This window comes from Penaeus japonicus, unplaced genomic scaffold, assembly GCF_977035675.1.
Source record: "Penaeus japonicus unplaced genomic scaffold, GWHDUDI00000001_assembly GWHDUDI00000028, whole genome shotgun sequence".
In the NCBI taxonomy this organism is placed as follows: domain Eukaryota; kingdom Metazoa; phylum Arthropoda; class Malacostraca; order Decapoda; family Penaeidae; genus Penaeus; species Penaeus japonicus.
The window spans coordinates 32744069-32754068 of NW_028234430.1; the positions used below are offsets into that span (position 1 = coordinate 32744069).

The 10000-nt window shown below is 43.1% G+C and overlaps 1 protein-coding gene across 1 annotated transcript in view; it reads right to left on the reverse strand.

The window, feature by feature from the left end:
- The window catches only part of gammaCOP (coat protein (coatomer) gamma), a 15794-nt gene that overhangs the window by 5079 nt on the left and 715 nt on the right, over positions 1–10000 (reverse strand). Inside the window, exons 2-11 of the mRNA XM_043000373.2 lie at positions 3926–4164; positions 3390–3509; positions 2933–3099; positions 2379–2508; positions 1827–2041; positions 1359–1590; positions 972–1131; positions 715–860; positions 349–555; positions 1–171 (exon numbers count right to left, since the gene is read on the reverse strand). The exon at positions 1–171 is cut by the window's left edge and continues 5 nt beyond it. Coding sequence (XP_042856307.1) covers positions 1–171; positions 349–555; positions 715–860; positions 972–1131; positions 1359–1590; positions 1827–2041; positions 2379–2508; positions 2933–3099; positions 3390–3509; positions 3926–4164 — 1787 coding nt within the window. The remainder of the gene's footprint in view (positions 172–348; positions 556–714; positions 861–971; positions 1132–1358; positions 1591–1826; positions 2042–2378; positions 2509–2932; positions 3100–3389; positions 3510–3925; positions 4165–10000) is intronic.

A 10000-nucleotide genomic window follows, 5' to 3' on the forward strand; every position in this document is an offset into this window, starting at 1 on the left:
GTGCGTGGGCACGACGCGCTCCTCCTGCCGTGGCGCCACCTCCATGATGTTCTGAGCTTTCTTTTCTTCTTGGGGAGGAGGTGCTGTGGGCACTGCGCGCGTCTCGAAGGGTGCGGAGGTGTCGGCACGCAAGTATTGGACGAGGGCTCTCTCCAGGCTTGGGAGGGCAAACTAAGGAGAGAAAAATTAGTTTAGAAACAATACATGCACTAACCTCATCTACATATATTCTACAACTTTAAGGTTCACACTTAAATATCAATTGCACTGTTGCCAAATCCAGTTTCTAGCAAGAGCCTCAAATAAAACAATGTTCTTGATCTACTGAACTGAGGCAGCTACACTCGCCTGGGGGGGGTTGAGGATGTAGCGGTGGATGAGAGCGGAATCCCTGGTGGCCAGCACCGCGTGGTAGTAGGTGGCACGGTCACGGACCTCATCCTCCGTGTCCATCATGCAGCGTTGCAACAGAACCAGAACGTTGCTCAGCAGGGTTTCACACTGGGCACCAAACTTGGCGAGAACTGATACTGCCGCTGCCCTCACGGCGGCATTCTGCAGGTGCAAGATGATAATGATGTGAGCACTTTGAAGTACAAGCATACAAACCACAAAATAAAATGAGAGGTAGCACAGAAATATAAGAAGTAAGAAAGAGAGAGAGAACAAAGTGTCGGGGAAAGGAGACTGCACTAGAACAAGCAGGCTACGAACCTCCAAGATCACACGGTTGTACACAAAACGGATGTAACGAGCTGGCTGGCGTGTCCGTGGCCCCTCGCGGCCCAGAAGGTGGAGGATACGCACGGCAAGCGTTGTGTGCTCGCAGTCTTCAATGAACTCGCACAGGTGATCCAGGCCTACAAGACAGAATAAGAGAATATTGCACCTCGTGCTTTCCTTCGACGACAAAGAAAATCCGATCAGTATATTCAGAAATAATGAATAAAGTTAAGCTGATGGTCTCTCACCTTTCTCCTTGGCCTCAGGATTATCCTCAATGATAGTAATGATGGTGCTGGCAATGGCCTCCTTGTACGGAAGTCCACCCTCGCTGCGGAGCATGTCTGCCAGCTGGCCCATGAGCACAGCCTGCTTCCTTGGGTACTTCAGTGCCAGGGCCCTCAATGCCTGTTGGGTATGAGTGTGAATATCAGTGTTGCTTATATATCAATCACATTAGATGGAAAAACAAAATATAAAAAGACATACAAAAACACATTAGGCACAAGGCATGAACAGATGTTTTTTGGGTACTAAATTTCTTTGGACTCGCCCATAATCTTCACGAAAGATAACCAAAAACGACCCCTCATCCCCTTAGCAAAACAGAGTGTCGGAACGTAGATGTAACGCACCTCGACCACGACGATCTTGAACTCGTCCGAGATGTCGTTGAGGAAGGAGGAAATGGACTTCATGAGGCGGTCAACAGACCCCTCGGAGCCGGTCTTGAGTAAGGTGGTGATGGCCAGCGTGGCGATGGAGCGGTTCACGTCCTGGATCAGGTTTTCCAGGTCCAGGTTGCAGGCTGTCACTGCGTTGGGCTGTGTCATGGCCACCTTGCTCAGTGTGCGGACGGCTGCGAACCTGGAGTGGGGTAGAGGAGGAGGGGAGTGAATAACAATTTCCTGCTGATAGTGAAGATGAACCATTTAAGTTGAGCGATGTAAAATGTCGGAACTTGGCTTCGTGAATTCATTGGTGCTGCAGTGAGGGTTTGCCAATACTAACTCCTAAATTAGTTACACAATCAATGATATACTGTGATTTCAAATGCTACACTCCTGACTTCCTGAACACTGAAATTCCTATCCTGATCTCACCTCAGGGTAGGCTTGGGGCTGGAGAGGAAGAGCTGGAGCACAGAGATGGCTGGTGCGAGGTCCCTGGCAGACGACTTCCTGAGGGTGACGATGGCGTTGGCAGCCTCGTAGATCACCATCTCGGCCTTGTGCCTCAACATCGACTCGAGGAAGTCAAAGAGGCGGCAGTCAGCACCGGCCTCGTCCTCCTCGATGAGCCTAGCCACAATGCGGATCTGGAGGAGGGATTGAGCTTGAGCATAATATCCAAGAGAATTAAATAAACATATTCAACTGTTAAAAAAAAAATCAAATGAACCTGCACTGATTTTTAAAAAAGTAAATTCTTTTCAAAAGGCACTTTGAAAGACAAATTAAAAAGCACTGGTACTCCATTACAAGAAAAAGAAAAGAAAGACCCTTTCCATCAAACAGGAACACCAAAATCTACCAAAACACAACCAGCTGAGAAAAAACCAACAACCCAAAAGCCAGAAGGACCTAAACAATGACAGCTGTGTTGCCTCGTCCTGGCACCAAGCCACCGAGCACAGAGAGAAAAAGCAACCTCACCAGCAGACAGATGGCGTAGGGAGAGCGGAGGCCAGAGGACGTGAGCTTGGACACCATCTTGGTCACGGCCAGCTTGTCAGACTTGCGAATCTGGTGCAGGACTCCCAAGGCGTGGAACTGCACCATCACGCTGAAACATATCGGTGGATTGAGAGATAACTGTGCATATAAAGGTTTATAAAAAGTGTCAATGAGGTTGCTTGCATCTGAATATGGCATGTTTAGGATGTATTGGATTGAATCTTATCTTTTCTAGGTTCCAAAAGCACTTTTTGCAACTTGCCAGAGTAACGAAGAGGCCATGAAAGTTTAGAAATATTTTGAACAAGATTATTTTTGGCCGTTTAATTTCTTTGGCTGAACAATTCAGGAAATTGTGCAATTCTTCTTCTAAATTTTAAAGTCAATTTTTAAAATGTATCTTATCTGCCGCAGGTTGAGTTTCCAGTTCTTAAACTTTTGGGTTAAAAAAACATATGACCTTCCAATCCATACGCCCAAGGCAAGGTTACAATCCACCTTCCGACAACCCCAGACGACCCCACTCCACTCACCAGTCGGAGCTGAGCGCCTCCTGCACTTCCGAAACCCAGCGCTTGACCACGTCAGGGGAATCCTTCATGATGTGCCGGCAGGATACCAGGGCTGCGCTGCTCACTCCCGGAGCTCGGTCCACGATGGCCTGCTTCATGTAACGCTCAATTGCCTGCATCATTGTTGCCTGGGGGAGCGAAAGACACGGAAATACAGACCGAGTGAAGCATCAAGAGAATAGGATTTTTCACTAAATTGTTTTAACAATATGAAAAAAAAAAAAAACATTGCTGTATTCCTCATTTTTAATAATTATAAATTCCTGATCACTCAAATTTTACATATATCCATTAATCTAGCAAATCATCCTCTGACAAGCCCCCAAAATACTCAGCAATGCTGTTGGCAGAGAGGCGACTTAGCCCAAGGAACCCTCCTTCATAGGATACCAAGCCACCTCCTCCCCCGTCCACTTACGTCAGTGATGCGGCAGAGGGCCCTGATGGCGGGTGCTCGGTACTGGTCTTCCCGCCCAGTCATGTCCTTGGTCAGGGACGAGGTGACGATGATCGTGTCTTCTGCCACGTTGCATAATTCCTGAAGTTTGTGAGAAGTGAAAGTCAGAGTAATTGGGAGATCCTACTGATCATTAGATACATGAAATGTTTAAACCGAATAGATAGAATCACATTCTCTCTCTCTCTTAATAATAATAATAATAATAATAATAATAATAATAGTAAAAAAATCAATATATCTTCTATTTGTGTAAACTAATTCAATCTCACAATAATTCTAAGGATACACAAAACAAAATCAACAATGATTTTGTTTAAAAAAAAATACAATAAATACCAAGCTAACTAACTAACTAAAAAAAAAACAAAAAAAACGAACAATAATAATCCAATTAAACACGAAAACCACGAAACGTGTCAGCACGTCATCCGGCGTGAGTGGGTTAAGAGATACAAAGAAGAAACAGAGGAAAACAAAAGAACTCCCACACCCACCTTGATGCCCAGGTACACCAGCCTTCTGAGGACGAGATCGTTGCTCTGGAACAGCTTGGTCATGGCGAAGAAGGCGTCCGTGGCCTCCTTAGTGGCCAGCGTCTCGCCCTGGTTCAGCAGGTACAGGATCTTGGTGAGGACGTGCGTGCTGCGCTTGACGTTGACGGGCGTCTCGTTGAACACCCGTGCCTCCTGCAGCACGGACGTCTTGTCCACGCTGTGGTAGGGGTTCCCGCACCCTGGGAGTGGGGGGAGAAGGGAGGGGGTTTTAGTGGGGCATTGTGGGCGTTTGACTTCTCGTACCAGTTTTTCTTCTTAAAATCTTTGTTCAGCATTGAGAGATGGAAAGCAAGAGGAAATCTTATATCCTATGTCAAGACATGTGAAGTGAACTAAAGCGATAGAAATGGACTTGGAGAATTTGTGAAGATGGGAAAGTAGATCGACTGAGAAAGAGGGGAAAGAGAGGGAAGTGAGAGAAAGAGTGAGGGAGAGGAAAAAGATTCAGAAAAGAGAGAGAGGAAGAGTGGGGGGAAAGGAAGGAAGAGAGAGGGAGAGAGGGGGAGAGAAAGAGAGACAGGGAGAGAGAGGAAGAGGGGGGAGAGAAAGAGAAAGAAAGAGAGACAGGGAGTGAGTGTGAGAGAGAGAGAGAGAGAGAGAGAGAGAGAGAGAGAGAGAGAGAGAGAGAGAGAGAGAGAGAGAGAGAGAGAGAGAGAGAGAGAGAGAGAGAGAAATAGAAAGAGAATAAATCAAGCAAAAAATTAAAATAAAAATCCTTCGCAGAATATATAATCTTACGAATAATCATACCAAGTGAGTCAATACTGAAACGAAACTCAAAATAAGCTGTGACCAAATATGTACAGTTGGCAATGCAACTACCATGCCCTCGGAGTGTGGAGGCTTGTCTTCAGGCCAAACCAAATCTGACATGCTTTCTCGTTAAGCTCTGTACTTATATTGCAAGGTTCAATTGCATAATCTGACGTGTTGAAAACATTTGGGATGACAGACGTATCTTGAAAAAAAAAAGTTAAGATTTTCATTGCTGTTTCATAATTTCCAGCAAGTTAGAAATACAGGAAGAAAAAAGCTTTTTTTTTGCCCTGTTGCAAGGATACCCAAAAGATTTTAGAGCAAGGCAGAGATGAAGTACAATTGTAAAAGATTACTGGAAAAAAAGCAGAAAATAACACTATTTTACATGTTGAATAAATCTTTCTATATACTGTATATACACATTTCAGTTGCTTACGTCACTTGAAATATTGTACAAAATTCTAATAAAGTCAAAGTCTTTATATAATTAGGCACAGTGTTCCAAGGGCCCACAGCCGACACTGGAATAAGATTCAATAGTTCTTACAGAAATCGGTACTGGTGGCTGACTGACCTCATCAATGCCACAGTGCATGTTTTGAGGTCTGTGGCATGCACCAAAAAACAAGGGGGGAGAAGGGGGGTGGGGAGGAAAAATAGACTGTGTATTCTAATGCCTTCCCCTTAGAGGTACTAATCGGTAACAAAACAAAGGAAAGAATTTCGTCAGCGTGGAAGTTCTTTTCGTATTCAGAGGAGCAAATTAGGAGAAAAGAGTGGAACTGAAGGACAAGCACACAGCTCAAAAATCTTGGTAGACATTATAGTGAGCCAGACCATTGGCTGCCTTTACTGGAGAGAGTTCAAGGACTGGCCTAGAGCAGGGACGTTGAACATCACGGCGCGTTACGTTGGCAGGGGGAACTATGCAGTATGGGGATCGTGGCATTGGAGGGGAATGAGACGGGAATGCCTCACTCTCACGGAACCGGAGCTGTACAAGCTAACACACGCACCCATACTAAATACATGTCGAGCATCATTACCTAAGGTCAACAGCTACCAGGAATTTTCAGCTGTCAAGCTAATTACTAGCTAATATGTATATATTTATAAGAGATATAAGTTAAGCAAACTATTCTTTACTCCACCAGTCGACCTGATATGGTATGTCAAGGACAAACTTCCAACCTTTGGCATGTTTGTGGTAGATCCCTCGATGGTCAAGAACAAAAGTTACAAAAGATGGAGCACCTGCAAAATTGATTAATGACCATTTGTACTCGGAAAAAAATCAAGTCAAAACAACCTGCCACACACACAAAAAATGCCCCTCGCCAAATCCTGTGGGGGGAAAAATAACGGTCTAATGCCGGGCTTCTAAAAGCTTTGATGAATGTTCTTGTATCTCCAAAAACTCTGACCTTGTTTGAATGATTGCTAATCACTGCTCTCTGATACCTTATACTGGTACTAGTATTAGTAGAGAAACATCAAGAGATCCATCTACTTAAAAGAATATCAGAAAAAATATATGGTGTGTTAATGGTCTCAAGTACCTGGCTTCTATGTATCTGAATTCCAAATATCATCCATAAAAGCAATATATAACAAGAGGCTAAAGTAACCGTTCAAAAAATGATTCCGTATAATTGTTTAACATGCACTAAGTATCAAACAGGAATGTGGGAGAGATGCTGGATTACTAACATTATACTGCTTATGTAGTTCCATCAACAAGATCATATGCCACTATCCATTAATATCAAGTTCAGGAAAAATATATGTACTGAAGACATGCAAATATATCTAGGACAAGGACTAGCTAAGGTGGCTGTTTTGACAAAATCCCTGTCATCAGCATCGTCTATCGAAAGTTAAAACTGTGTTCAAATTGCTAAGATATACCATGACCCTTAACAGACAAGCAACTTTCATCTTCACTGGATAAAAGTTAACTCTTGTTATAATAAGACACAGTTGATAAAAGCATGAAGGGAAAGGAAGGAAAAGTTTGCAATGGTGATATTGTCTTGTAATTTCAGTGGTTAGGCAATGAACACAAGACATATGAGAGAGAGTGGGAGAGGGGGGAATAAAAGCTGAGAGGGAAGGAAGGGAAAGGCATGGAAGGGAGAGGAGAGAAGAGAGAAGGGAATGAGAGAGAGAGAGAGAGAGAGAGGGAGGGAGAGAGAGGAGGAGAGAGAGAGAGAGAGAGGGAGGAGAGGGAGGGAGGGGGAGGGAGAGGAGGAGGGAGGGAGAGAGGAGAGAGGGAGAGAGAGAGAGAGAGAGAGAGAGAGAGAGAGAGAGAGAGAGAGAGAGAGAGAGAGAGAGAGAGAGAGAGAGAGAGAGAGAGAGAGAGAGAGAATTAGCACCACCAAGCTGTCTCCTCTAGTCTGACTAAACACCAAAGACAGTTTAAAGTGCAACCTTAAATCCTTTCTATCCTTGCTTGTTTGAACATGTTTCAGAGCTCTGAGTTTGGAATCCCCTCCACTTTCCTCTCAAAACTACTCAAACTGCCTGGTGTGAGAGTAGTACAACAAAATTGGTCCATTATAAACTGCTTGAGTTGAGGAGGAGACGCAGGTCCCTTGTTCATATGCCCCTAAGAGAGGCTTTCAAGCAAGTCTTTTTGAAGGCTTGATGACCCATCCTCCCCTCCCATCACCCAGCTAGTATTTAAACAAGGAAACCTACTGGCACCAGAGGATGTGATATCACAATATAGAAATATTTTGTTCCTACTGGCTGACGTCCTATTGCGTCATGATCTCTCCCTCAAAGGACACTTTTTACACTGTTGCACTGTTACAAAATACCATAAAAGTGGCATCAATGTATTCCTCTCAACCTTTACTATCCATGCAAGATTGATTTTACCTGTGATTCCCCCTCGTACCCCACAATCAGGTCTTAACCCATTCACGCCGGGGCGATTCCGCCTCTGAATGGTCACAATGCTGGGGTTTTAGAACGCATGAGCCTAACGCCTTGGGACTCTCGGGTGCACTAGCTGCGAGCCTGGGCTGTCCACTCGCTCACCCCGAGCCGGCATCTGACGCTAAAGCCGCGAAACATGTCAGCACGTCATCCGGCGCGAATGGGTTAAATGGTAGGAAAGGGCACTCGGTACTCATCAGGTCCTCCATCCTATACTTGTAAACAATTGACTAATGTCTCTTTTGTTTACCTGATGTGCACTTATTCAAAGAAGGGTATTCTATCAAAAAATAATTTCATGATGTTTAGTTTTTTAAAGGCGACGGCCAATAAGAGCTACCCTTAGATCAACTGGCCAATCATGGCGTTTTCATGTACCTTATCATTAGTGAACCTGGCAGTTTGAGTTTTCGAGCGAGTTTCAAGGAAGATGTGTGAGTTTGAAGTATTAGTTCCAGTAAGAGCCATACAATGGCGATGCAGGGTTGTACACATAGACAATGTATTCAAAAGGTGTCATAACAAAATAAGGAAGCTCCATGTAAAATAAAATAAAAACTCCCAAAAACCAAGGTAAGTAGCATGAATTTCTAAAAAAAAGGGGGATCAGGGCTAACTTTAGACCTAGATAAAGTTAGCTTGGTCAATAGGTTAGACTTTTATAGACAAAATACCCACAAAAAAAACAGCGTATGCAAAAATAACTGTGTGATCGCTGTGCATATGATACGGCATGTAGGTGATTAAATCATATAGAAATTGTGGAAATTGTTATTTCCATTTTACAGTAGACAGTTATAAGATGAAACTAAGGTACATTTGTGTTATTTATTAATGCAATTTATTCAAGTATTACCCCGCAATTTCCCTGATACTCCATGCCCTCCCTTACTATGGGGACCCAGATTGTGGGGTACATGGTTGGAATTGCGGATTTTATCCACTATATAGGAGTAGAAGAGTGTGAGAGGAATCTATCGATAAAAATTTTGTGGATTTAGTAATGTGGTGTTATTTGGAAAATTTACCTTCTTCACATGTGAAAATAATGTAAACAAGTACAACAACTTAGTATTATCACCCTGAGAAATGCAACACGCCGGTAGAGATCTCGCACTTAGTTGATGTAAGAGAGAGAGAGAGAGAGAGAGAGAGAGAGAGAGAGAGAGAGAGAGAGAGAGAGAGAGAGAGAGAGAGAGAGAGAGAGAGAGAAGAGAGAGAGAGAGAGAGAGAGAAAAGGTTAGGCTCAAAAAGAACACACAAAACATCACAATAAGGCATGTAAACTCATCCGAGAAAAGTAAAGGTCCACGTGGCACTCCAGCAGTAATATACCACGGTTCTGTCTGAGGTAAAAGATGCCATACAGCTGTTGTCTCTTCGCACAGCACTTCCCAAATCACCATGTAAAATAGCCATAACAAAGTTGGCTCTGCACCAATTTGTATTTAATTTGTATAAGAGCAAATTGCAACACATACATAAATTGCAATCGTATAACTTGCTAACCAGTAAACACACACACACCTCTGCATACCTCATAATGCAAATAATCACAATGAACTTATAATATTTATTATCATTGTTGCAATTATTGAAAACACTGAATAGTGTGGTTGATGTTGGTACCATGAAGTGGCTTCAATAAGGAAAGAGCAAGTAATGATTAGTTCACAGATATGTTAAGGATACGTTATGCTTAAATATCCCTAATTCATAGGGGTATACGAATTGTCTGAATATTGTAAAAATGTTTAGGAAGGAGGGCGCAGTATCGAAGCTGTGACGAAAACTTGACATCTACTTGAAGTTTTCTCATTTCCACCATCAAAAATATTAACTTGGGTTTTCCATATTACTAAAGTCAATGTAATTCAATCTACAAAATTTGTCTTGTGATTCTCTTTTTCCGTTTATCCCCCCCTGCCTTTCCGCTATGAGAAATTTCAGCCATACCCCCCCTCCCCCCCTCGACTCCAAATTCCAAAAAAACCTTGATTACTAAGGCAGACCCCAACTTTCCTGAGTTGGGGTCTCAAGAGGATGCAGTGTTTTAGGTAAAAATGATACCAGATTTTTAGTCATACTTATTTGGACTTTACACCTGATCCAGTCATCCATTATTCTATTAATTTTTCCTCTTTTTTACACCTGATCCAGTCATCCATTATCCTTTTCATCTTTCCTCTAACTATGTAATTACGAGGGAATGTAAATTTTAGCGAAGCGAATCAAGGAGAAAGTCTTCTTGGAACGAGAATAGCTCTTTCATAAGACCAAGTCAAAGAGGGAGACAGCTCAATCAGTCCCTAG